At 42.5% G+C, this 25,924-nt stretch overlaps 6 protein-coding genes across 17 annotated transcripts; 2 read left to right on the top strand and 4 right to left on the bottom strand.

Moving 5' to 3' along the window:
• Positions 1-3,405: 3,405 nt before the first annotated feature.
• On the bottom strand, positions 3,406-4,627 carry LOC124203773. The gene is made up of 3 exons (XM_046600617.1): positions 4,380-4,627; positions 4,045-4,306; positions 3,406-3,969 (listed from the first exon to the last, which is right to left on the bottom strand). The coding sequence occupies exons 1-3, from the start codon at positions 4,587-4,589 to the stop codon at positions 3,488-3,490; spliced, it is 954 nt and encodes a 317-aa protein (XP_046456573.1). The 5' UTR covers positions 4,590-4,627; the 3' UTR covers positions 3,406-3,487.
• Positions 4,628-8,937: 4,310 nt separating this feature from the next.
• On the top strand, positions 8,938-18,041 carry LOC124203771 (brefeldin A-inhibited guanine nucleotide-exchange protein 3-like). Of its 9 annotated transcripts, none has more exons than XM_046600610.1 (24): positions 9,043-9,274; positions 9,345-9,478; positions 9,548-9,691; positions 9,752-10,384; positions 10,445-10,551; positions 10,630-10,823; positions 10,884-11,170; positions 11,238-11,385; positions 11,467-11,600; positions 11,670-11,850; positions 11,933-12,046; positions 12,139-12,297; positions 12,368-12,620; positions 12,686-12,883; positions 12,943-13,050; positions 13,115-13,872; positions 13,932-14,046; positions 14,108-14,400; positions 14,687-15,314; positions 15,380-16,133; positions 16,212-16,528; positions 16,593-16,637; positions 16,754-17,351; positions 17,656-18,041. In XM_046600610.1, exons 1-21 carry the CDS (start codon positions 9,178-9,180, stop codon positions 16,437-16,439), a joined length of 5,667 nt encoding a protein of 1,888 aa, XP_046456566.1. In that variant the 5' UTR covers positions 9,043-9,177; the 3' UTR covers positions 16,440-16,528; positions 16,593-16,637; positions 16,754-17,351; positions 17,656-18,041. The 9 variants fall into 9 exon arrangements, with proteins under 9 accessions (XP_046456564.1, XP_046456566.1, XP_046456565.1 ...); XM_046600609.1 differs by having other exon boundaries at positions 16,716-17,351; XM_046600608.1 differs by adding an exon at positions 8,938-9,036 and having other exon boundaries at positions 9,170-9,274; positions 16,212-17,351.
• LOC124203775 lies at positions 16,685-17,605 on the bottom strand. The gene is made up of 3 exons (XM_046600620.1): positions 17,412-17,605; positions 17,150-17,340; positions 16,685-17,065 (listed from the first exon to the last, which is right to left on the bottom strand). Exons 1-3 carry the CDS (start codon positions 17,419-17,421, stop codon positions 16,790-16,792), a joined length of 477 nt encoding a protein of 158 aa, XP_046456576.1. The 5' UTR covers positions 17,422-17,605; the 3' UTR covers positions 16,685-16,789.
• Positions 17,881-18,764, bottom strand: LOC124203776. Its single transcript, XM_046600621.1, has 4 exons — positions 18,624-18,764; positions 18,341-18,539; positions 18,171-18,275; positions 17,881-18,087 (listed from the first exon to the last, which is right to left on the bottom strand). Exons 1-4 carry the CDS (start codon positions 18,632-18,634, stop codon positions 18,037-18,039), a joined length of 366 nt encoding a protein of 121 aa, XP_046456577.1. The 5' UTR covers positions 18,635-18,764; the 3' UTR covers positions 17,881-18,036.
• On the top strand, positions 18,425-23,937 carry LOC124203772. 3 transcript variants are annotated; one of them, XM_046600616.1, is made up of 6 exons: positions 18,425-18,561; positions 19,333-19,663; positions 19,725-20,607; positions 20,674-21,329; positions 22,169-22,320; positions 22,388-23,937. In XM_046600616.1, exons 2-4 carry the CDS (start codon positions 19,537-19,539, stop codon positions 20,993-20,995), a joined length of 1,332 nt encoding a protein of 443 aa, XP_046456572.1. In that variant the 5' UTR covers positions 18,425-18,561; positions 19,333-19,536; the 3' UTR covers positions 20,996-21,329; positions 22,169-22,320; positions 22,388-23,937. The 3 variants fall into 3 exon arrangements, with proteins under 3 accessions (XP_046456572.1, XP_046456569.1, XP_046456571.1); XM_046600613.1 differs by having other exon boundaries at positions 19,725-21,329; XM_046600615.1 differs by lacking the exons at positions 20,674-21,329; positions 22,169-22,320 and having other exon boundaries at positions 19,725-19,991; positions 22,918-23,937.
• Positions 23,938-23,941: 4 nt separating this feature from the next.
• Positions 23,942-25,709, bottom strand: LOC124203774. 2 transcript variants are annotated; one of them, XM_046600618.1, is made up of 5 exons: positions 25,576-25,709; positions 25,327-25,504; positions 25,135-25,263; positions 24,922-25,074; positions 23,942-24,857 (listed from the first exon to the last, which is right to left on the bottom strand). In XM_046600618.1, the coding sequence occupies exons 1-5, from the start codon at positions 25,584-25,586 to the stop codon at positions 24,690-24,692; spliced, it is 639 nt and encodes a 212-aa protein (XP_046456574.1). In that variant the 5' UTR covers positions 25,587-25,709; the 3' UTR covers positions 23,942-24,689. The 2 variants fall into 2 exon arrangements, with proteins under 2 accessions (XP_046456574.1, XP_046456575.1); XM_046600619.1 differs by having other exon boundaries at positions 23,942-24,854; positions 25,576-25,708.
• Positions 25,710-25,924: the final 215 nt, after the last annotated feature.

Genomic DNA, 25,924 nt, shown 5'->3' with positions numbered 1-25,924 from the left:
GATCTTGCCACTTTTTAGCTCAACACTGGGCGGCCTCTCAATGGCAACTGCGGGGTACGTCGACATGTTCCCCCTGTCAGTGGCACAGCAGCGACTGCGATGGAAACGTTGGGCCGTCCACGGGGAGAACGCGCAGTCGCCATGTGATGGGCCGACCGGCGCACATCTTTTTTTCTTTTCTTTTCCCAAATTCCGTCATAATGAAAATGTTCATTTTCGTTTGATCCTTTTTTCTTTCATGCAAATAGCGCCGACGACTGATGGCTGCTGCTTTGCATTTGACGAAGGGAAAAACGACATTCCGGTGCCCCCCGTACATAACCTGATCAACTACACCACACATGGTGGTGTAGTCTCGTATAATTGCCTACTCCCCTTAACGAAATTTGTTCGTCTCTTCTTCTTGTTCCATCGCAGGCAGTCGGCTGTACTTACGTGATTGACCTCGTTATATCCAGCCAATGAGTACACAGCCTATGTGATGCAGATGGCACAAGAAACTGAGGCTGAGGCCTAGCTCCTTTTGAAGTTAATGTGATGATGTTCAGGTACATAAGAGTCGGCCTATCAAAAAGGTTCGTCGTGTATGAAAGAACAAACGGAAAAACGTCCATTGGAAGGATTTTTCGGGCCTTGGTTGCCGGGCGTTGCACCGAGTCAAATCAAAAAAAGGAGAAACCAAAGGGAATAACGTCATCACCCCACGGAAAGGAATAAAAGTCGATTGGATTACGGACGAGTTGCATGGAAATGATATTCTTCCATTCCGAAACTTTTTCTTTTTCTGTTTTTACCCAATTTTTTCTTTTTTTGACGCTCCACCCGAAAAGTTCTGGAATACCGGAGCGTTCGACAAATGTGGCAACACGCGTGCAGAATAGATGTGGGGTGGGATGGATGTACGGGGAGGAGGAGGACGGAAGTGTCGGTCAACGAGTTGGCCGCAACAACCAGCAAAGGGGCGGATGTGATGATGTGAAAAGTTCCAGTCCGACGATTTGGAGTTGCTGGTCAACTTCGATCCGATTGTTCTTATTCTGATTGAGAATCTTTTCGTGTTGCTTCTTTGAATGTTACGTGCATCAGGACGTTGCAGTTGATGGTCGTATGATGAATAAGCCATGGCATGTGGACGGCCGGTGTGTCCGACACCAACCGATTCGTCCCATAAAGAAACGGAACGATCTCCGTCGGCTGTTGCTGGTGCGACATTGACGCATCACTCGGCTGAGTCACACAAACACTCACTCGCTCATTCCCTTTGCCCCCCCCCCCCCCTCATCCAACAATATTCAGGGAACCATCAGCCGGAATTGAAATCAACTATCAAACTCTCATCCAAATTGTTGACTACCTTTTGGGTTCTCAATTTGGTTTCCATGGAAATGTGACGGCGTCTTTTTATGAGGCGGGTCAGTGGGCCCCTGCTGGTCACTAGGCGATGGAAGAACAAGAAATAATGGATTATTTCTCGTTCGTGCAGGCGGTTTTTTTTTTGTTTCATATTATAGGGTGGGGTCGTTGATTTGTTAGACCTGACTTTGCTTAGCTGATTATTTTACGGGCATCCCATATAATCGTATAAGACGAGGGGTGGACGAGAGCGAGAGAAATATGCTTCCGGTTTTGCCTTATTACGCAACCAACTCCCTTTAGACTAATATTCCTTTTTTCCCCCTTTGCTGTAATGGCGGCCGTGTAAAGGAATTACTTACAGAGTCACGCGGACAAGAAACAACAGAAACGAACATCAGAAAATCTAGACGACATGCAAGTAATACGGCGGGCGTTTCAAAGGGTTTCCACTTCACGGGGGCAGCGGAAGACCAAAGGCAAATTTTTTGGGAATTGCTGTGGCCGGTATAGAAAATGAAGCCATTGCAATTATTTGAGCTGGGCCTCATTGTCATGAAGTCATATAGCGATTAACTTGTCTTGGCTGCCGGAGCCGGCCGGCATCGACGCATATTCGTGTCACAGGCTCTTTTTAAAGTTTTACATATTAGACATGGTCCCTGGTGTTCATAAAGTTTTACGACAGTTTAGGACTCAACTTTGCTGAATTATTTGATCCTCCCATCTATTCCGCCGGAATTCCGTCGGCTACAAAAACTGAAAACGTGAAAGAAACGAAATCAACTATTTGAAAAGCCATTAACACTCACAATATAACCTCCATCCACCACCACCGGCAGCGCTTTAAGTTTCTCTTGTGTGTTGGGACACGACATTGCCGATTATGCCGCCTCCTCTTTTCTTATTCTCCCCCATCGACTCTCTCCCGAACTTTGTTATTGTTTTCCCCCTTTTCTTTCGTGAATTTTTTTGTCACGAGATTATCGTCGGCACGCAAAAAAAAGGCGCCGCGTGATTCATCATTTGAGTCCAACTTTTTTTTCTCTCCCTCCGTTTACTTCGCGTGTCTGCGGTTATTTATCCTCCCACTTCCTCCTTTGATTCTGCCGCTCGACATCCGATCAATAAGACGACGACGGTGAAGCGCCGCTGACCCTTTTGCATCCGCCACGATTTAATCGAAGACTTTTGGCTCTTTTGTTTCTGGTGGATGGACCTCGTCTTTATATGGGACCCGATCATCGTCGTCCGATAGTGAATAAGGCCAGCATTGAGCGACACGTGTCCCGATGCCCATCAGATATGGGCCGGCCTTGTTCAACTGATCCGCAATCGTTGGCCATTTGAGATTGCGCGGCTGTTGTTTTATGCAGCGCCTAAATCGCCTTCGCGTTGTGTGGAAAAGGCCAAAAGGCCACAAATATGAGAATAAGAATCTCCTCGGCTATTTGCGTATTTCTCATGCAGGGTCAGTCGTCAGTGCACTTTATATGATGATGTCGACCGACCGGACTGGACAGTCATCTCTCCACCAATTTGTGTTTTTATGTCACGACGTCAAGACGAGCGCCAGGCCACTAAAACGAACAGACATGAGGCCGCAGAGATGGGCGATCCACGCGTTTATATACTCTTGTACAATAACTTTATAGTGCACATTAACAGACGGGATAGCTCCTTCCTGCTGTGAGTGTTTTTCGTGTTTTTATAAAACATAAAAAAGCAAATTACATTTGTAGCTGCTGTTGCCGCTGTTGGGCATAAAAAGGGCTGGATCTTGATGCGCTATAGTCCGTCCGTGTTTTTTTAATAATTATCCGCTCCGGTCTGTTTCTAATTGAGTTGCTACTTACTCGACTACCGGTACTACTGTAGATGCTTAGGGAAATGTTGAGCAGCCACACAGACTCTGATGTGCTGCATTTTCAGTTATCGCACCTTCTTACTTTTTGTCTGCTAGGCTTGTGTTAGACTGTCGTTTTTTCTTATTGGTGTGACCAGTGGTTGTGAACTATGTTTATTTTCGAAGAGAGGTGACATTATCTCGGGTCATTTTATCATTGCAGTATATTTCTCTAATATTTCTCTACTTGTGGTTAAAAACATTCGTCTTTGCGTTTGTTTGGGGAATTTAACGCGACTGGTAGATGTCTTCATCTAACATCCACCCACTGAAATGGGTGTAGTGATTAGTGCTGTCGTGTAAATACATGCCTGTTGTGACAGTCGTTATCGCCGTCCAGACTTGATCACCTTCCTTTAAATTGAGCGTCGATTGGATCATCAACGGACTGTTTTGATAACTGACCGTGTTGGCTTCGTCGACCAGACCCGATCCGATTTTATCGCCGTTTAAAAACAGACCCATGTACACGTAAACTCTAGTCGCAGACGAAGTGATGAAATGTCCCATTCCCGTGAAGGAAAAGAAATAAGTTCCCGTGCGAGGTGCCGTGAAGATTCCCGAAGTTAAATCCATGGCCCTTCCTACGTTGAGTCTTTCGATCTCAAATGGAATCGGAGTGTTGAGGACTTTGAAATCAGTCTCTCTCTGGACGTAAAAATAAGTGCGTGCTGATTTGACGTCGGTGTAGCCAATCCATTTTTCGAACCCTGATTGACAATTGATTTACAATAGGCCGAATTCATTTTAAAATTTTCATGGGATAGTTTGTTGGTAAATAATACCTGGGTCATCGAGGACTTTGGTGAAGTCACAGTAAACAGTCTCCACCGAATGATTGCCCATGACCGAATAAATTCCACTCCAGAGGTGCCCGAGTATCCTCAGATCCCTGCACGATGTTGGCATTCCATCGGAGGTCACCACTGCTGATTGATCATCTTTCCACTCGGATAATACGGTTGGTCGCTGGTTATTCTTTTGCAGAGCGTTCAAAAGCGATTCTAGTTGATCCACTTTGAATGCCAAAGTTTCTTTGATTTCATCCTAAATAAAATTAATAGTTAATAGAAATGCGCGTTAAAATGGAAAAGAAAATGAATTGTGAAAAGGGACTCACTTGCTGTTGTAGTTGGAGTTCCAGTTGTGTTACTTTTCCGGTCAGGTGAACGTTTTGGGCTTCAACTAGAGCCAATTTTGACTCTAGTTTCTCTTCTAACTGCTGCAATTTGCCTTCCAAGGAAATGGCAGCAGTTCCTTTTGACCAAACCAATACCAATAAAATGGCACATTGGATCAAAGTGGCAGCAGAAAGTTGACGACGAGCCATTTTCTTCTTTGCAAAGCTTTCGAATGAATCCTGTTTTCCTGCTGAATGCGCAATTTATAGGACATGTTGAAGCTGTACGTGATGGCGGATGGAGTTCCCCCTAATCTAGATAAGAAAGTCCATCAGTTTATAGTGAACAAAGTCTCATCAATATGCAGTGTTTCTTAATCAAGGGAAATAACCTTTTTTACTTTCGAAATGCGTATTTGTTTTCCAGTAGCAGCCAATAGCCAATAGCCAGCCAGAATTCGTTGTTCGTCTCGTGATTAAAGCGTTTCTTGCTTCATTTGTGCTTGCAATCATGGTTAAAATTACCCTAGACATACGTAGTTTTTGTAATAGATATAACGAGTTGTAGCCTAATCAATGTATGTACAATGTCCGAAATCAATTTTTCAAACAAATCATTCCATAATATAGATATGGGCCTAGTAACAAAGGTTATGACGTTGTTACCGATTGCTACACGTGTGTTAGATGTAGGTCTGCTGCTGGTCTGCTGGACTGTTGAAATCAATCAATCGTGTCGTCAATTAGAAAATCAATCAATCGTGCTAATTTATTAATTTTAGTAAATTCGGATGAGATGAACTTAATTTTATTATATTTGGTAACTGAATAGAGTTGAATCCGAGTCACATCTCGGGTCGGGGCCGAGTCCCAAAGCCTTTCGGGTCGTTGGCGTTCGTTATGTGGTACTGCCCAGTCCAGCCTAGCCTAGCCTGCAGCAATGGCCGACATATCAGTTGACTCATTTCATCAAGGAAAGTGGAGTTGTGTGTATCAGACTCCACTAGTGCTGGGTCCTAGTCGCAACGGACATTAACAACGTTGTTGTTCTTGTTGTTGTCGACATCATTGTAGTAGTCCGCAGTCGGTCTAGCCAGCAGCGAGCACGCGCCTCTCATCCCCTCCTCCCCAGTCTCCCCGGCGTCGCTTATCATCACAGACCATCAACGCCCGTTGCCATGACTCCCGCTCGTTCCTCCTCCATGTAGTAATAATGCACATCCCATCACGACAGCAGCAGCCGGGCCAGCAGGGGTAGGACAACAGTCTCATCTTTTTAGTGGGGTTCCTCTCATTTGGCCGTTGTCCGAGTCGAGTTGACTTTGCCTCAGCCGCCGGGCCGGGTCGTCGTTCCATTCCGCCCGATTTCCTGGAATTTCCACAGTCGGACGGACAGACGGACAGACAGACTCGCAGCACTTCCGAGAACCCTATTTAGACTTGTACAATAATCACCGAGCGAATCTTGATTCCCTCGAGCTCATTTCTTTTTAATTCCATTTGAATCTTCTCCTTAATTTGGTGTTGTTTTAATATGGACCAGGCCGTCTGGCTGTCCGGCTAGCGCCTTATTCCCCTTATTTTCATCTTGTTGTAATGCAATCCCGGGCTTATTTGAATGAAGGCTCGTCGATGAGCTTTGTCCATCCGGCCATGCCCAAGAGGCAGCAGATCCAGCAGACACAGCAGATCCAGTGACTCGGCCGCTTCTTCGTTCGTTCATTATCGTGACGAGCTGAGCGCCAATATGAACGAATGTATACACAAAACAAAAACAGCAGGCGCTGATGCGGGACAATCTTGATTAAGTCCAGCCCAGTCAACGGCCGCCCGTTGTCTGGTGGTGCTGGATATTGGAGCTGCAGTACTTGCAGTGCGGAATTGCAGAGCTTTTGACAATAAGTTGATGGAAAATCTCATCAAGTGGATCTGCCTCTCCTCATGCGAGATGCAAAGGAGATAGGAAGCCTTTTGCTGAATTTTGGCGTTTGGCACGCAGCGCCCAGCTCAGAGAATTCAAAATGAAATAAAACTAGAAGGAATAATAACTAAGGTAGAAAATAATTGATGCAATGCAGTTTCTAATTGCAGAACGGATTGAATCGCGAATATTTTGACATTCTGGTACAGTCGAAATGCTGACGTGTAACGTCAAATTGTTTCAAAATGTCTTTTCTTTCTTTTCCGTTTCCACTGCGTTACCGCTGGTAACCGCCCCTCGTCAACTTTTGTCTTACACAACCTCCAAAACTTTTGGTTAAATTGTCTGCAACTCCGTGCCAGTAGATCCTTAACCGGGACAAGTAAATCACTCGGTTCACTTTGCAAATGTCACAGATCACACGACTTGTGTCAGTGTCACTTATTTGATTGAGACTCGACAATTAATGTAATTCACTTTCTGACAACTGTCGTGTGATTTGAATATAGCGCCAGACCGAAATTGTAGGAACGACGAAATAAATATGGCGAATCTCCTTTCAAGAGATTTGACGCTGTTTTATTGGTTGACTTCAATTCTTCTGTTAAAATGTTCAATTATTAATAATAGTTCCCCACGCAGTCACGAAAGTTTTATGAAGGAGCAACTGCCACTCACCTAATGGCATCTGACCCAAATGCAATGAAGAATTCAACAAAGATTCGTCCAATAAAAGGGCGCATCTGCACGCCATTGAATGAACTATATATGCTGGGGTCAGAATAGTCGTACTGCGTTGCTTTCCTTTACAAATCGTCATAGTCCCGTTCAGCTAAAATAAAATTGATCCGTGCCCTTTGAAAACAGAAGGGACCGAGATCAAAAAATCATTTAGAGAATCACCGGACTCCTTCCTCCCGCCTCCCTTTTGCTGTTGAAGCTTCGTGATATTATTACCACAGGACTGGGAGAGGGACCTTGCATAGAGATGACAGTTCGTTCCTATTTGATGAAATGCGTGGGATCCAACAATTGGTTTCAGTTCACGAGGTTCCTACCATTGACTGCGCCAACGAATAAATTAATAATTTAGAGATGCGTGATCCTCTCATTTGAATTGGAATTTGTTTTCTTCTTTCACCTTTTTCTCTCCATCCACCTCCCATGCGAAACAAAACTTGGGTCGCGGGGATTGATGAAACGACACGCTCAATTGATTTATGACGTCGCGTGCGACCCACAACCAGCACCACCCCATTTATTATTCCAACACAGCCGCACAATAACGACGCCTTCATCCCCTTGATTCTCTCTGCTGTTCTGCTTTCTCATTGGCTGAACAAAAAAGCAACACAAAAGCAACGACTATTTTAACAAAAGCTTCATTTTCTTTTGTGGATAATATTGAAATCTCGCAGGTGCCGGTTCCGGCCTGAGACCTGACAAATGACGACGGGCGCAAATTCTTTAGACGTCGTCTTCCAAACCGATTCAAATTTTATTGATGAATCAACAAAAAAGTTTCGCAATAATAATAATTAGCCGTTGAAAATGTTTGCGCCGAAATGGGCGATATTTCAGTTGCGCTGCAAGTGATGATGGATCGCCTGCAGTATTAGCCATTTCTGAAATGAACAGCCGCGCTAAACATTAACAGGATCGATAGTCTCTCCTTGGTTTCTCCTTCATTTTGCTTTTTGCTTTTTGGTTAATTAAACTTTCGCTGCCTTACGTAGCGCATATATTTCCCTGTAAATATCGACAGAGCGCAACACGCACCGGAATACTTCTTGATTCAATGATAAACTGAGCTCGTAAAAAATTCACTTGGGAACAGGGAGAGACTATAGGCAGTTGGCGTTGATCTTCGTATAATGAAATGCGCATTATTCCATTCAACTCTTTCACCCAGTTAGCAACGACACCGAGTCCTAAAGCTGCCTTGACTGAATTCCAATACGTTCTACACATACGCGCGCTTTTTAAAATCTGAACCTCGTTAACTTTTGACTCAAAAAGATTAAAAAAAACCCAACATATTCATTTTTCTTACTTTTTTTTGCTTCTTGGTGTTTCTTTTATTTTCGTACAAAGGGAATGAGTCAGACGGTGGGGTCGTTGTTAGCTTTTGGTTTAAGGTATAGTCGGAGTCGGGTGGGTCAGTTGTTGATTTTTAATGAGGTCCAGTCACGGACTAGGGCGATCGTCAAGAACTCGTACAGCAGTTGAAGGAGAATTGGACGTCGTAATTGCCTCTGCTTGTTCCTTTGTTTCTTAAACGATTATCACAGAAAAAAAACAAGAAACAAAACCACTTTGGAGCTATACGGAATTATAATACGAACATGAGAAAAGGCAGCTCCGAGTCGTTTATTGTAATCACTTCAATAGAATTTATGGGAATCCGTCAATATTATGCTTCTGTCGGTTTCCTTTTCCTCTTTCACATGTATATCTGACTGTGATTTATTTCCGTGCTTACATCAGTAACATATTATCATTTTGTAAACTGTTTGACTAACAAAGAGCATGTTATTCCCATTTTTCCGTGATTTGAACGAATTATTTTTTCTCTAGAATAATATTCTTTCGTTACAATATAATTCTACAGCTTTTAAAGAAAAGAAACCATTTTCATTGGCAGTCGCTGAAACCATTCGAACGAAGCGCCAAAAGAATAAACAAAAGCTTGGGAAAAACAAAAGTTACAAGCAGACGACGTCATCCAACTAACAGGTTAGTTGCTCTTGCCTCTTGGAGACTGTTGTGTTCAATGTTATTGATTTGGTGTTTCGGTCCTAGTTGCTGCCCTACTGTTTCGCCTGTAGACAAATTGATAATATTACAGGCACTTTCCTTTCATCTTTAGTGCAGAAAATGGCCATGGAGAACCTACTAAAATGTCTCGTTCGGGATTCGCAAGCACTCGGACGTGGCTTCTTGCACATTAAGCAACAGAGCCAAGTGGCTTTAGGTATACATTCGTACCATTCTTCGTGAATTCCATGTGTTAATGTAATGATTTTAATGTTTATCATTTTCAGAAATGTTAGAATCTCAAACTGGGTTAATGCAGAGCACACCACATGAGCTACGAGAAAAGTGTTTCATTTCGCTTCATTCTGCCCTTGTTTCAAACTCAGGACATTTACTGAAGCTTGGGCTGATGGGTGTTCAGGTATCACTACACACATATTTTACTTCTACCTGTTTTTTGTGACTTTTCATTGTTAATTTTCAAATTCAGAAACTGTTACGAGACAATCATTTTGTTTCAAAACATTGTGATCCGCCAGATGATAGCCAGTGGTTGCTCTCCCAGTTGTTGGACTGTCTTTCGTTCCCCAGTTGGGTAAAAGTGTCAGAAGAAGTTCAGATTGAAATGACTAAGGTACTTATTTATTCTTATTGCTTTAACTTAAAATTTTAACTTGAGCCTTTTTCTCTGTAGATTTATATTAGTTTTGCTTGCCTGGAGTCAAAGTTTCTAAATTTAAACGCACATGTCATCGTAGATCTTCTCACCCGATTGTTAGACATGGGGCAGAGCGGAGGCATAAGATCACGTAAACATCAAGTAGCTCTTCAGACAGCCTCGGTCCAAAATTTGCAAACCTTTGGCAAAAATATCGCCATCAGCGTGACGCTTAACCCCCAAAACCTCGTCCCTGGTGATTGTGACGTTAATCAAGTCATTCCAATCATCCAATTTCTATGCGACAAGCTAGAAGATGGTCTGGTGACGGCTCAAGTTTTCCCCGTCGAATTCTCTCTCGAGTCGATTCAAGCTTTGCTCAGCAATTTACCTGATGGTGTGGTGCTAAACTCGAGAAGTCACAGCTTTGTTTGGAGGACCCTTTGTCCCACTCTTCTGAAACTTGTTGGTGTTCCTTGTCCAAACGCTCCAGCCACTACAGACAGTAAAATTTCCGAGCTGCGATGTGTGGCGAGCATTGGTTGTGAGCTGTTGCGTCTCTTTGGCAATGTTAACGTACTCCGAGCTCCGTTGGAATCCCTCTTCCACCGCTTACTGGTCACCGATCATATCGCAACTCGAATTGAAATGTTCAAAACCATCAAAGAGGTAAGCGAAGGATTATCTCATAATGAAACACACTAAGCTCTAATAATATTGTGTAATTAGGTCTTTTCCAAGCCTCATCGATTGTTGGTTATCGGCGGACCTTTCCTCGTGGAGGGAAGTAATCAAGAAACTTTCCCTGAACCAAACGAATTCGGGATTCTCAGAGTGTATGATATCATTATTTCGCCTCGTTGATGATTGATTCGATAACAAGTTACACTGATTTTTGTCTTATTACTTTTCAGATTGTTCGACGGAATGGAGGAAAGCATGCAAACAGATAATGTCGAGTTGAGGACCATTGTTTTAACTTGTGCAAATACGCTGTTGACTTCTTTATTGAGTCTGACTGGCTCCCCAACTTCTGTTCAAATATCCGATAGCTTCATGGAAAAGATTAACTTGCTCTACGACGATTTAGAAAGTTGCGACTATATTGGTATGTTTGAAACTCAAAAAATGGAACAAGAGCCTCAAATTACACTTGTGGGTTGATTAGGCGCTTTAAGCTACCCAACGAGGCTAAGATTGCCAAAAACCTATGAGCAGTTGTTGAAAGATCAAACTACTATCCCTGTGAAGCCACCCACCATCATGATCGATCTCACCCATTTGCTGGAAGATGAGGAGGCAGCGGAAACTGTGGTGGCCAACAATGATGACGACAACTGCAGCACCACTTCTGGTGTGACGGAAGGACCCGAAATCGTCGACCAAGACGTCGAATCGGTAGACAAGGAACCTGAAAACGACATCGAACTTTTTGGCGCCAACGATGGATACGCGGTAAATTCGTTTCGTGATTCGATGTGAATGTTTTTGTTATTGATTTTCGGCTCCGCCGGTTCATTAGGCCCGTTCAAATCACGTTGATTTGGAGAGACTGGCCGCTCGAAAGTTCCTAGAAGATCTCCAATCGTTCATTCCCAATCTGGGCTCTTGGCGCAGTCCACTCGAAGTGGATTTGGCTCTCCAACAGTTCGCATCCAACTATTGTGAAGGTATGAAGCAGTAGTTGACTCACTCTCAAAGTTTTGTAGCCCAGTAATAAGTTAGTAACGAGGTCCTATTGCTTTATCTAGATGCCGGGCAAGATCACGTCATTTTCAATGCTGACGGAATCTATTTGGCCACTTATGTGACTCTTTTATTGAACTTTGAGCTTGCCAAACGCGAGTACTACCCGTCACGTACTGGATTCGTCGCTCAAAGCGAAGTATTTAAAAATGAATAGACTGTAGTTATCCTTGTGAGACTGTAAATACCATCAACTTCAAACTTGCAGGATGATTTCATTGCCAGCGTTCTCAACAGCGGAATATTGGTTTATTTGACGCCCGAGTTCTTGGCCGAACTCTACCAAGGCGTCCTGGTCTCGGACGTCATCGGCAATGCAGGATTCAACGTCAATGCCGATTCCAACACATCGATGATGTTCAGCTGCGCATTTATCAATCTTCTGACTGGTATACGGACGTCAAACTTGGTCTTTGAAGTTGAACGAACCTTAATTCGATCATTTTGAACTTTTGGCGACAAACAAAAAAGATGTCAGACAAGTCAAGTGCCCAGAACAAGCGACTTGCTTCCTGTCCGATTGCCGCAAACTTCACTTTGCCTTCACACCCAACTTTCTGCTGCGGGAACCTCGTCGACAAGCTGGTCAGGCTCCTAATAAACCCTGTCACCTCGGCCGCAAATGAAATCTTTGACCTCTAGCCATAACCACATTATTATTGACTTATTCTGTACAGGTCTCAAGTTTGCTAGACGTCTTCTAACCTGCTTCTGGGACTCGTTCCTTTTTATCTATTCCAATGGCGTTTCACCGACGTCCAACGAAACTGACAACCAAGCCATTTCACAGGCGTTGGAGTGTCTTCAAAATGCGGCGAAATTGGCCAACATCCTCGGTACCACTATTCGCCATTTTCTTCGTGTGATCGACGTTTAGATTAAAACGTTAAATTCCCCATTTTGCAGGATTGCAGGATCGTTCCGGCACCATCTTCTCTCTTTTGGCTTCCGTCGCCTGCGGCAATCCTCAACTTGGCAGTGCCCTGGTTCGACAAAAATCGTCTCTGAAGAATCGCTTGATGAAGGCTCGACTTGCCGGATTGATATCTAAACCCGTGTTTGACATTGATCTGCCGCACATCCTCAGCTTGGATGTCGTCCTGAACAAAGGCTTGGAGCTGGCGTCCTACAATAAAGAAGCTTGGACCCATATTCTCCGGTATATTGTGTCACAATGTTAGTTGGTTGACCGACAGGTTCTAATTGAATTTCTGGATTCTATAGATGTTGCTTGTACGTGACGGAGTTGGAAAGACGAGTTTATCAGTCGAGGAAAACTGACAGATTCAAAGTGGCCACCCAACTGAAACAGTACACATCTAAAATCAAATGGAAACTGAGAAACTCCGTTGGCTCAAAGGATCAGCAAGGCGATGACTTGAATTTATCCTCAGCTGCTTTTGGGGGATTAGACGACGAAAGGTTTAGACCTTTAAAAAGTTAGAAATGTTTCCGTCATTCATGAAATTGTTATACTTTAGCAGTTCTACCGACAGCTATAGTTTCTTGACGGCAGCAAGCCAGCTGCCGAACAACGACAACGACATCCAACAGTTGTTGGACAAAGCAGTCAAATGCGACAATTATCGGTAGGTTTCATAAAGTAAAACTCTTAATTCACAAAAAATAATTATGATTTTACTATACAAACAGGAACACCGGTCAGTTGGATAGTAAATTACTGGCCCGGATTATTGGAGTGCTGAGCGAACGTGTCGATTTGCTCATGGAAGACGCGGCCGCCAAGTTGAATCTGAAAAGTCTGTTGCTGTTGATCGAAGAACTTTGTCAGTTGTGTCACGTTCAGTTGAACCATCTTGACGAAGACAACATCAGCTTACAGTGCCACTGGGTTTTGCATCGAATTGGTGAAGTGATGCTGAGGAGTGTCAAGACTGGAAGGCCGCTCTATCATGCCCTACATTGTTGGGCTATCGTCGGTCCGACTCTACTCAAAGCGGCCTGCAGTAGTGATTCGGCCATCGCCAAAACTTCGGTGGAAATCCTGCGATCGATTATCAGTCACGTTTTGCAGGAACAACCGGAGCCTCTTCACTTCCACTTTAATGAAGCGCTGTTCAAACCTTTCGAACATGTTCTTTGCAGAGAGAATTTAGATCCCGATTTGCAGGATCAGGTGATGAGTTCCCTTTGCGAATTGGTGGAATGCTGGAGCGGTGAAATTCGTTCCGGATGGCGCCCACTTTTCGCTTGCCTCCGACGCTGGCCTCCTCCACCCCAGGGGCCCACAGATATCTGCAGCACTAGCCGGCTAATTCATTCTGAGAATATCAGCACTGTCAAGGAAGTACTGGCCGCTTTTGTGCAACAGGGTGGATCCCATCCGCTTATTTTCGCCAATGCAGCTATGGATGCCATTCTTTGTCAGCTTCATTATCTCAAATGTTACAGTTGAGTATCTTGCCTTTTATTCAATTGCCGTGTTTCTGACTAAAGGATTTTGTAATAGGATATGTAGCAGAGCTATCTGATCCGGCGTTAGACAACCTTCAAAAATTTGCCAAAATGCTGGGCCAGCTCTGTAGGGAACCACACCAGACGCCCGTGTTCTATTCTGCCATGAGGTATAGTGTTCAAATGTATTTTTAATTTGCCAATAATTTTTAATCGAAAAATGTTGTGCAGCTTGACATTCTTACCTAACGAATGCGATTTCGAGCCGTTAATCGCTTTGGCATTGGAGCATCGTGAGCAAATGGATGCCGAAGAATACGGTTGCTGGTCCAGTCTTTTTGAGGTGCTCAGGCCTCAATCTGGTCACGCCGTCAAATTGTGGGAAAACCCTACAGGAATTTACAAAGTATTTTACTTGCTGTTGGACGGAGTCACCTGCTGTCTGACGCACGCCAAAGATCCCGTCCAGAAATCGATTGGCGAAGTCGTCATGGCCACTCTAATACTTCTCATCGACATTCAAGGTTCGTATTGGCTTTTTGTCCTGATGTTATTACAAATTATTTTGCCGGATTTTTTGTTTGTTTGTTTTATTTTTCATTTTATTTCATTTTTTCTTATGTTTGCTTATTTGCTTTTGCCTTTGCTTTTGATTTTTTAGTTCATCTCCAGAACATATCAATTGCTTCTTCTTTTTTGGTTTTATATTGCCGGTAAGTTGTATTCAGCTACTTTTACGACACAGAATTTCATCACCTAGTTTCCGTGTGCATGAGAGAACATTTAATATTTCTATATTATTTGCAACAGAGTACGAGTTTGCTCTTCTCTGCCTGAGATGTTCCATTCTACCTGGGATGAGTCACTGGTTGACTGGTCTGTTGAGCATTAACCGATCAACTCAAACTGGAGGCGCCAGTTTAGGCACTTTCAAACAAGTATGCGGCCTACTCTGCGAAGTCATGACTCGACTTCTCTCGGCCGAAGAGACGAGCCGTCTTGTGGATACGAAAGACTTGTCCGTCTTATTCCGGGAAGTGACCCTCTTCTACGTGGAATGTGCCGTCCAAGATGACGAATCCCTGGTGCGCATTGGCAATTCTTGCTTGCGCCATTTGATCGTCAACTGTGGACAACATTTCCAGACTCTCTGCCCTTCCGGCGAACTGTGGCAAGTGTCTGCTTCAGCCCTTTGTCTGATTGTTCGCTGTAGCCTCACGGCGGTGCAGAGGCTCATTCAGAATGACAGAGCCGGTGAGCAGCAGGAACGCCAACAATTTCGATTGCAACATCTATCCATGCAGATCTTTAATCAACCCGTGGCCGAGTCCCTGTCGCCCATGTGCAGCTGCAACATATTCGTCGCTTTGCTATCTTATCAGTTGGCTATCAACACCATCGCCAATATTGTGTGTTACAACAATTCGATCCTGACCGGGTATGATCACATTTGTTGGTTCACAATTTGAAACCTGATTTAATTTTTCGCAAATCTTTTTCCAGGGATGAAAAGATTATGAAATCGGCCGTGTTTGCCGAGAACATGCAACCTTGTGCTGCAGTTGAGCCCAAGATCCTGGCGATTTTAACTAGCGTCTTGCGTTTGGGATGTGAATTCGGTATCGACTTTGAGATTGCACTTGGCATGCGGAGGCATCTCCAGAAGCTTTACGGTTTTTCGCAACCCCCTAGTCTTGCCCAAGTGACTGGGCTCAGTTCGGATTTACTTATCGTAGCCCTGGCTAACATTGCACTGCATTATTCAACTCACATGAGGGATCTCGAACAATGGCTAGATTTTCTCATCGATTTCTACTTTCAAGAATCGGGCAATGAGCTCCCTCCGGCTGATTCCGTGCCGACTGACAACACATCAGAGTTCCAGCTCGTGTCTTCCAGCAAGTCCAAGGAAAATGTTGGAACTAATGATAACGACACAACGATAGTAGTCCAAGTGGAAACGGAAGAGAAAATCGAAGGAGAAGCCAACGAATGTGTGACATCTAGTCCAAAGTCCGGGTCAATAGAAGAATCGGACGAAAAGAAACAGTTGCTGGACAACAGAGAGGAAAAAGATGATGAAGAATGTAGCAGTCCTTCATCCTCTGAATGTCTTTCTGGAGCAAGGACTCCACAAGAAGATGACCATATCATTAAACAACAAATGGCGGCAGCTTTAGAGTCCTACAGAAGGCAGAAGAGATTGCAAACGAGAATTATCAACACGGTCGAACCCAAATCTTCTAGGATAACGAAGGTATTTCAGACTAAGAAAAATAACAAGAAAATGAATCGGTTTATTTTTGTATTTATTAACTTGTTTTTATTGAGTCAGGTCACCCCGGAAATCATATCGAAAATTCTGCTACTATCAGCTATTCGACTCCTGTCTCGACTCGATAAAAACGTCCAAAATTCTTTCCAAATTGTCTGGAATATCATGTCAAGGATCAATCTCCACTGCTCTGACCAACAGATGCGCAAAGCACACGAAGAGTTTGAGCAACTTTTCCCTCTTTATTCGTTTGAATCCGACAGTTGCCAAGACACAGTTTGCCCTTGAGCAGTTCAGTTTCCTCGTTGGAATATCTGTGTCCCCTTTCATTTTCCCTTAATCATACCTTGCCCCGTTCATCGTGTTCCCCCTTAATGGTATAATTTTCTATCCGATATATTTTACAGACTATTTTTACAAATCATTCTTTACCATCAATAGGTTGTGTTGTCCTAATATAAAATTCGTTTCAGTGGATCAGTAACGGTAACTACCTTATTTGATTTGCATGATTCGAAACTTTGAATGTTGAATTAATATGTCGATAATGTATTTTTGTTTTAGATATTGATTACAATATAGTTGTGTTAAAAAACATACAGGTGAAACACATCCGGCTGAAGAACGTTCGAAGCACCTTAGTCTTGCTTCGTGCTTTCTTCGTCGTCGTCCAGGGCTGGTACTTTTGGCGTAGTAACTTTCTCAGTAGTAGTTTCCGTTTTCAAATTGGCGGAAATGCAGTTGGTGGTTGTCTTGCAAGTTGTGACGCGGTTTTTAACAGAGCAAGTAGTCATTTTGCAAACCGGAACCACCTTCGGCGTTACTTTCTCACTGTCCTGTTTGGTGGACTTGACTGATGAAGTGGCATTGCCAGTGGAGTTGGTAGCTGATACGGTAACATTGGCTTTCAATTGCTGTTGAGTAATAATTTTTTTAATTTAATAAATTAACCCTATTGTATTCCCGGAAACTGGAAAAAAGCAAAATTTCAAAATTACCGTTAGTTCAGTGGTCACATCTCGAACTTTGATGGCTGACGTCGTGGTTTCATTTAGAGATTTGGAGGGTTCGTCCAGGTCGGCAACTTTTTCAAATTTCTCTGCCAGTTCATCGTCATCCGCAGTAGCAATACTGGCACCTAAAACATTGTAAGCAGCGCTCAACAAGAACATAGCGACGATAAATCTACGGATTCAAATGGTAGGTAAATAATTAGGTTGGTTGAATTACAAATGTTGAATTACAATGTGCGCTTTTACCTGATAAACATTGTGAAGTTGAACTGTTGGATTTGAAGAATATGGCAAATCAGAAACAAAATGAAATCTGGAGGCTGAACAAGTATCTCGCTGGATGCTTTCAGACAACTGAATTGGTTTCTCTGACTGTGTGGGCCCTTTTTATTCGCTGACTACCCCCGACTATACCCTCGTACATCTTAATCCGTTTCTTAGAATGTAAAGGACAATGGATGTTCACTAATTCACTGTTAACGACATTTCAGGAATTTTCACTGCATCATTGATTAAGGTCACGAATAATATCACAGGGACGGTAAAAAAAAAGAAATCTTCGTTTAAGATTTAAGAAGTGCAATGAAATAATTTAATTTATTTTTAATGACCGCCATTTTCTTTTTTAGCATTTTTCTGTCTTTTACCCACGTTATCTGTTCGTGGAGTAATACGAAGACAGCGAACGCCTGCCCATGGATGAAAATGTTTCGACACTTTTTTTTAGTTAAAATTACTGCAGTGTATTTCAAGTTAAGCTAAAAGAGGACAATTTTATACATTCAGGTAAAAAATAGGACACAAATAAATAATTTTTTTGTTCTGTTCGAAATTACTCATCGAAATCCTTCGACGTTTCTACTTTCTAGGCTCTATTTTTGTGCTCGAAAAAGACGTCCCAAGAAAGAAGATTGGAATGAATCCTATAAATTTAAAGAATGATGTAAGTTTCGTTTCATGTAGCCTTAACGTTGTAGTGTTTTACTCTGCATATGTCATGTCATACCTGAGAATTGAGCGGAATGCTATCACTTTCGACTTGGTACTTGACATCTTTTTTATCCGATTTTTCCACAGGTGATGCTTCGTCTGGGACACTGACTTCCAGCTTCTGTTAACGAATTTGAAAAGTACATTGCAAATTATTGCATTACATCAATCAATTGGAGAAAATACCTTGAATTTCAACTCGGCATTCGTAAATTTCCTGGCATCGATTTCACTGTCACTCAGTGCATTCGTTGAATTATCCACGGGAGCAGCGTCAGATTCACAAGTGAGGGCAGAGCTGGGATAGGCGACATTTGCATACGACATATCGGCACCCAAAACATCGTCATGGACGACATACAACAAGAAGAAAGCGACTAGAAATCTACATCAATCAACAGTAATCCGTAAGTAGATAAAGTCCAAATTTGATTTTTTTTAGTGTGATTTAAGATTAAGATATTCTTACCTGAGAAACATTCTGAATTATTCTGTCGTCTAGAAAGTAGAAACGGCTACCGGTATGTGCTCAAAAGTTGTCTGTAGTCGACTGCCTAATTCTTTTCGATCACGCTCCCATTTTTATAACCTTCGGCAATTAATTTTTTCTTTGTTATGTAAAATTTGGCTAATGCCATTTTTTACTGGATTGCTGCAGTTATAATAATCACAATTAATCCGTGATTTACAAAATGCAAATTTTTTTTATCCTAGTGAGTTCTACTATAAGACTTTTATCATCGACTAGTTTCTTTAAATTTGATTGTGCAATAATGAAAACTGCACGTGTCATAGTAGTAGAGGCGATATACGTGGTTCGTTGGGTGAACCTTAAGTCCTTACGAACTTTGAAACGGTTCAAATTTCTGCTCAGTTCACCGTGTTTTACTTGCATCGTATTCCATAAGTCCGCTTTTCCCGTCGTCAGTAGTAAGATATATATCTACGCTCGGGCAATGATTCAACTGACTATTGTTGAAAAAAAAAAAAAGATTGTGTGCAGTCAAAGTCTGATCGACATCTGTCATTTGCCTGTTTTCACACTGTGACAGTGTGACTGTTTGACTGTTGCCCCCTGTTTGACAAGTACAAGAGACCTTCCTCTGGCCTTAGAAACTCTGACACTTTGGTACTCTGGTATTTTATCCCAAGCTGTTGTCTGATTTTTTTTTTGGCAGAAACACACTTTGTTCTCCATAGAACTTGATTCTTTAGCTTGGTCTGGTCATGAACTGAAGTACTTTATCCCTCGCACAGTTGCCTTTGCACACCGTTATTCAAATTCCACGGTTCACGTCTTTTCGTCGTTTTATCACCCACCTCAATTTTATTCAATTACTTTAAACTTTTATTCATTTTTGGTACTTTAATCGCATACGAAAATGGTGCGACTACTCCCTAAGGATCGCAAACTAAGAAGATGGGTGATCTTTATTTTAATTATCACTTTCATCATGGTTGCGTCGTTATTGATTTATTCCGTGGTGGCCAGCACGAAACACAAACCAGGTTTGTAACAAATAAAGTTGTAATAGGACCAAATCAATATTTAATTTTGATTTAATAATAGATAATCCAACCCCTCCTCCGCATATCTACGAAGATCCTGTCGCCTTTCACGTCTACAGTCGAGGAAACTATACTGAAGTGAACAGCACCATCCGTTACGAAAACTCATACGTTAACACAGGATCGATGAACTTGACAACGGGAGTCTTTCTTGCGCCCACTGATGGTACTTACGTCTTCAATTTCATCGCGCCACGTTATAGCAACACCACAAACGACGTGTTGTGTCTTAACGTCCGACTGGATCGAAATGGTTTGCCGATCGGAAATGGCCCCATTTGCGGACATGATTACGAACAATGGACGCCGGCTTCGTTCAATGCCGTTCTCAACCTGAAATTGAATGACACTGTCGAAATGTTTCTGGAGCAAGGAGCGATCATAGCAAGTAAGGGGTCGGATCCTCCGCGCACCCATTTTACAGGATTTTTGCTGGAAGGAGAATCAGCATTCCACGTGTTCCGCACTGTTGATTCCTTCGCCAGTAGGAAGAATGAAACAATACCTTTTCATGGGCTTAACACGGACATTGAGAGCAATTTTAATCTTACTACGAGCACATTTAAAGCCCCAGTAAATGGCACGTATTTCTTCCAGTTTTCCGGGTCCAGTTCCATCACAACGGACGTGATTTTAGTGAGGAACGACGACGAACCGATGGGTTATGGTTACACTAGAAACACTCACTGGGGATCTGCCGGTTTTCATACTTTGTGGCCATTGCAGCAGGGAGACAAGGTCTACGCCAGACTTAATACGGGGCAACTTGACGAAGCTGACAGAGATTTAAAAATTACGAATCTGTTAGGTTTCATTGTAGCAGACGAAATATCCGAGTTAACGAACTCATCGATTCATTTTCACGTCATTCGAACTTCTGAAATGTACGTGGGTAGGCCCGACGGCATCGGCCAAGTGATCAATTATACTAGAATCATTTCTAATGAAAGGGACGGGATGGACGCGAATTCTGGAATTTTCAAGGCGCCGGAATCGGGAGTCTATGCATTCCATTTCACTAGCCACAGGGGTAATAGATACATCGGTGGCCCCAATGCGTGCAGCACAGTTATTCAAATGCGCAACAATGAAACAATAGGTACCAGCAGCAACTGTCACTCAACGTATTCCGCACCAATTTTCTTCCACTCGGTTCTATCGCTCGACACAAACGACGAGATCAAAATGCTGCTGCACGAAGGTGACATAAATGCCGTTTACGAACATAAAATGTGTGCCCGATTTTCTGGGTTCCTGATTTATACCACGTAATGTCAAACATCAATTCAATTCCCTTCGAAATAGCTGTAATGGTGTGTTGACGTTTTTCAAGAAATCTACTGAACCCTTATACTGTGCCCTTCAATTCAATTCAATTTGGGATGCTCATTTCCTCGCAGTGGTAGTTTATGCAATACCGAGCAATGGCTGTGCTACGACAAGGAATTAGGAACTTTTCATCTAGAAACGTCGTTCTGTTGGTTATATGTTGCTGTCAGACATGACGACAAAAACACTACACGTTTGAAAATTTAGAGACATTGTCGTGGATGACGTTCAACAGGAAAAGAGCGACTGCTGATCTATCTGCTATCAACAAATATCCGTAAGTAACTATCAATTCGGAAACTGTTTTTCAATGTGATTGAATGTAATAGATCCAAGATTAAGATATTCTTACCAGCTTTTAGACACATTTTGAATTATTCTGTTGTCTAGAAACAGCAACTGGTATACTGTATGTACGTGCTCGATAGTTGTCCGTCTGCTGTCTAATCATTGATTTTTTTATCACGCTGCCAATTTTTTAACTTTGGCCGCTCGTTTTTTTTTTTGTTTGTACAATGTGATTAATGCCAATTCTTACTGGATTTCAGTAGCTGTATAAGTATTAATCCGTTTTTTCCAAAGATATTTTAATCTTGGTCCTAAATCCTAATGAACTGTTTTGGGAGGTTTTCTTTTAGGTTTGATTGTGGCAAACGTACGTTGAATGTAAACCTTGAGTCGTTGGCGGACTTTTAAAACGGTCCAAATTTCTGCTCAGTCTACCGTGTTAAAAAAGAAATGTAGATTGTACAATGTAGTATATTGTGTGCGGTCAAAGTCTGATTGACGTCCGTGCTGGTGTGATCCACCATACCAATAGCTGTTTGCAAAGTGTGACTGTTTGACCGTTGCTCCTCAATTGATTGACATGTTCAAGACACGATTTTCTGCCCTTGTCACTCAGGAACTCTGATATTTTATTCGGAACTAAAGTTTCCTTTGTCAGTGACAGTTCTAATTCAGTTTTCCATTAATCTTTATTCTTGTAGCTTGGCGTTGGCGTTAACTCAAAGTAACTTTATTTCTCCTTCAGTTGCCTTTTAATTTTAATTCAACTGTTCACGCCTTTCTTATTGCAGGCGCCTTACCACTCACGACAGTTAATTTTTTTTACAGTTTTTGAATTTTATCACTTACGAAAATGGCGCGCATACTCCCCAAGGATCGCAAACGAGATATATGGGCGATTATTTTATTAAGCGTTGCTTTCTTGGTAGTTGCGTCGTTGGCGATTTATGCCGTGGTGGCCAGCACGAAAAATGATCCAGGTAACAATGGAATTGCATTAAAAAGGATTTGATCTAACCAAGATATTTAATTTTCATGTGCTGTTAGAACCTCCGACTTCTTCGCCAACTATAACCTCTCCTCCGGACACAACTTCTCCCCCGGAGACAACTTTTCCTCCACAGACAACTCCTCCTTCGTGTACAACTCCTTATCCAGATATAACCACTCCTCCTTCTACAAGCCCTCCTATTCCGGATACAACCTTTAATCCGGATACTACCTCTAATCTGGATACAACCTCTCATCCGGATGAAACTTCACCTCCAGAAACAACTCCTCTTCTGTGTACAACCACTCCAATGTCCACAATCCCCCCTACCTCCTCTACAACCCTTCTTCCGCCGTATGAAGGTCCTGTCGCCTTTCACGTCTATAGTCGAGGAAGCTATGCTGAAGTGAACAACACTATCCGTTATGAAAACTCGTACGTTAACACAGGATCGATGGACTTGACAACGGGAGTCTTTCGCGCGCCCACTGATGGTACATACGTCTTCAATTTCGTCGCGCCTCGTTCTAGCAACAGCATGAACGACTTTTGTCTGAACTGGATCGAAATGGTTTGCCGATTGGAAATGGTCCCATTTGCGGAGATTCCTACGAAGAGTGGACGCCGACTTCGTTCAATGCCGTTCTCAACCTGAAATTGAATGACACTGTCGAAATGTTTCTGGAGCAAGGAGCGATCAAAGCAAGTAAGGGGTCAGATCCTCCGCGCACCCATTTTACAGGATTTTTTCTGGAAGGAGAATCAGCATTCCACGCGTTCCGCACTGTTGAATCCTTCGCCAGTAGGAAGAATGAAACAATTCCTTTTTATGGGCTTAACACGGACATTCAGAGCAATTTTAATGTTACAACGAGCACATTTACAGCCCCAGTAAATGGCACGTATTTCTTCCAGTTTTCCGGGTCCAGTTCCATCACAACGGACGTGATTTTAGTGAGGAACGACGACGAACCGATGGGTTATGGTTACACTAGAAACACCCACTGGGGATCTGCCGGTTTTCATACTTTGTGGCCATTGCAGAAGGGAGACAAAGTCTACGCCAGACTAAATACAGGGCAACTTGACGAAGCTGACAGAGATTTGAAAATTACGAACTTCTTGTGCTTCATCGTATCAAACGTAATGTCTGATTCAAGGAACTCACCGATTCACTTTCACGTCATTCGAACTTCCTCACTCTACACGGGTAGACCTGACGGTATTGGCCAACTCATAAATTACACTAGAATAATTACAAACGAAGGAGAAGGAATGGACGTAAGTACCGGAATTTTCAAGGCGCCGGAATCGGGGTTATATGCATTGCATTATACTAGCCACCGGGGTAATTCTTACATCGGTCCCAATGCGTGCAGCACCGTTATTCAAAAGCTAAACAATGAAACAATTGGTGCTGGGAGCAACTGTCACTCGACGTATTCCGCACCAATTTTCATTCACTCGGTTCTATTGCTCCAGAATAACGATGAGATTAAAATGCTATTGTATGAAGGTGACATAAATGCTGTTATTGATCATCAAATGTGTGCCCGATTTTCTGGATTCCTCATTTATTCCACTTAAGGTAACACCATACTTTGAAATAGTTGTTAATAATGTATTGACTAGTGCAAGTTATATTTACCATTATTTAGATTGGATTTAATGGATGCGATTTATATAATAATTTAAAATACAATTCTGTACACATTTAAAACAAGTTTTTACAGGGATCATAATTTTATACAAGAATTAGCGAAATTCGATTTCCATGACGAAAATTGGATTATGAAACGACGAGCCTATGTATTGCACAAATTGCTCGAAGATTCCGTGCAACGCTTAAATTACGCCGTTCTGACTCAATTAATACCTCCTAAGCACGAATACGTACGTATTCTCCAGGTAATACTGGTACATCTTGATCTGCAGTTCCGACAACTTCACTAACACGTCGTGTTAGTGAAGTTCACTAACACGTAGTGTTAGTTCACTGACACGTCGTGCTAGTGAAGTTCACTAACACGTCGTGTCAGTAAAGTTGTCGCCTCTGCAGATAAGGATGTACCAAGATTACCTGGAGAATCACGCCAAGGGTGGTCCGAATAATATCGGTCGCGGAAAAGGAGCTGGACTCTTTGCCGATTTCCATGAATTGGGGCGAGTTTGGACGCATCATCGTTGCTGTTGGCAGAACTCAATCGTGAAGCTAAAGCAAAAAACAATAGCAGGGATACAATAGCAGGGATTCTGAGGGTTCAATAGCGGATTCCATTGACGACCGAGGAGAAACACCCGTAAGCGATGATGACGGCGGCGTTGTTTGTTTGGATGAAAGTGGCGATGAAAAAGAACTCAGAGCTCACCTAGGCTAGCGGAGCTGTTTGAATTGTTGGATTCATCCAACAATTGCCCAGACTCGGTCTCATTCATCACTGACGAGGAGTTGGTCAGCAGTGAGAATAAATCGGATGCGTCACTTGCATCCTCAGAAGTATTATTGGCAATATCCAGCAATGCCTGCTAAGATCAAGATGACAAGAATTAGAAATGTTGGATGGAGAAACACCACTTTTAAAATAGTTACCTTGCTGTCAAACATGACGACGAAAACCCCACGTTCGACAATTTTAGAAGCATTTTTCATTTGCAGAGCATCTGATGTCGAATTGCTAGTCGAATTCAAATGCGACGAGGTGTTTGAGACATTGGCGTGAGTCGCGTTGGCCTTAAGCTTGTGCTGATAGGGAAATTAGCAAATTAGCACATTTCGATTATAACGATCCAACTTTGTAATTACCTTTAACAATTGCTGCACCTTCATGGCACGGCCTCCCAATGATGCATTTTTCAATAGTGAAGAATCAGATGTCGAATTCAGAGTCGAATTAACAGCTGCTAAGGCATCGGTTACATTAAATCCTAATTTCTGTCAAATAAATCAACGGAGTTAAATAACTATTTCCATAATTTAAATATCTATGCATATTACCTTCAGCTTTAAATCGGAGCCTCGAACCTTCATGTTGGAAAGAAAACTTTCATTCTGCGGTTTCGTCGAGTTGTCTAACTTGGTGGCGTTTTTGACAGTCAACAAGGAATCTGTGATGTTGACACTGGCGCCAAAAACACGATCACAGATACTCAGCAAGATTACAGCGATAAGGAATCTTATTCAGCCAAAACAAAAAGGGATGAGCTTCAATAAACAATACGGAATAAGTCAATGCGGAATGCTTACCTAAGGAACATCTTGACTTGAATTGATGGCCGAATCTAAAAACAAAATTAAAATGTAGAGACACTCAGTTTCTTTAGTAGTGCTTTCAAAGCAACTGACAGTTAAGTGTAATTTCTACGGGCGTTTTATACCTAGGTGTTTCCCCCGCTGGCTACTTGATCCCTTTTCTTTTATTGTCATTTTGGCGCTCGCCGTGAATGAAACATTTGATGGACAAAACTTGGTAGACGAAAATGTGAAAACCAGTTCCAAGCTTTACTTCTTTTTTTCTGAGTTATGGAGGAAAGAATTAAGTGTGCTAAAGATAACATTTTTTAGCCAAATCTCGTTAACAGGGCAAGACATAGGA

This window comes from Daphnia pulex, chromosome 10, assembly GCF_021134715.1.
Source record: "Daphnia pulex isolate KAP4 chromosome 10, ASM2113471v1".
Lineage (NCBI taxonomy): Eukaryota > Metazoa > Arthropoda > Branchiopoda > Diplostraca > Daphniidae > Daphnia > Daphnia pulex.
Note: the sequence above shows the minus strand (reverse complement) of the source record. Positions and strands in the feature narration are given on the sequence as shown.

What these genes read in the sequence shown, in the direction of transcription:
- LOC124203773 (XM_046600617.1), bottom strand. Translation starts at nt 4,589, where the DNA reads ATGGCTCGTCGTCAACTTTCTGCTGCCACTTTGATCCAATGTGCCATT. An exon ending in AACTCCAACTACAACAGCAA is followed by an intron (nt 4,307 to 4,379) that starts GTGAGTCCCTTT and finishes AATTTTATTTAG; the next exon opens with GATGAAATCAAAGAAACTTT. An exon ending in CAAAGTCCTCGATGACCCAG is followed by an intron (nt 3,970 to 4,044) that starts GTATTATTTACC and finishes ATTGTCAATCAG; the next exon opens with GGTTCGAAAAATGGATTGGC.
- LOC124203771 (XM_046600608.1), top strand. Translation starts at nt 9,178, where the DNA reads ATGGCCATGGAGAACCTACTAAAATGTCTCGTTCGGGATTCGCAAGCA. An exon ending in TGTTCAAAACCATCAAAGAG is followed by an intron (nt 10,385 to 10,444) that starts GTAAGCGAAGGA and finishes TTGTGTAATTAG; the next exon opens with GTCTTTTCCAAGCCTCATCG. An exon ending in GAATTCGGGATTCTCAGAGT is followed by an intron (nt 10,552 to 10,629) that starts GTATGATATCAT and finishes ATTACTTTTCAG; the next exon opens with ATTGTTCGACGGAATGGAGG.
- LOC124203775 (XM_046600620.1), bottom strand. An exon ending in ATGTGACCACTGAACTAACG is followed by an intron (nt 17,066 to 17,149) that starts GTAATTTTGAAA and finishes ATTACTCAACAG; the next exon opens with CAATTGAAAGCCAATGTTAC.
- LOC124203776 (XM_046600621.1), bottom strand. An exon ending in ATGCCGAGTTGAAATTCAAG is followed by an intron (nt 18,276 to 18,340) that starts GTATTTTCTCCA and finishes ATTCGTTAACAG; the next exon opens with AAGCTGGAAGTCAGTGTCCC. An exon ending in GCATTCCGCTCAATTCTCAG is followed by an intron (nt 18,088 to 18,170) that starts GTATGACATGAC and finishes TTAAATTTATAG; the next exon opens with GATTCATTCCAATCTTCTTT.
- LOC124203772 (XM_046600613.1), top strand. Translation starts at nt 19,537, where the DNA reads ATGGTGCGACTACTCCCTAAGGATCGCAAACTAAGAAGATGGGTGATC. An exon ending in CAGCACGAAACACAAACCAG is followed by an intron (nt 19,664 to 19,724) that starts GTTTGTAACAAA and finishes ATTTAATAATAG; the next exon opens with ATAATCCAACCCCTCCTCCG.
- LOC124203774 (XM_046600618.1), bottom strand. An exon ending in GCTCCGATTTAAAGCTGAAG is followed by an intron (nt 25,264 to 25,326) that starts GTAATATGCATA and finishes TTTATTTGACAG; the next exon opens with AAATTAGGATTTAATGTAAC. An exon ending in TCGTCATGTTTGACAGCAAG is followed by an intron (nt 24,858 to 24,921) that starts GTAACTATTTTA and finishes TCTTGATCTTAG; the next exon opens with CAGGCATTGCTGGATATTGC.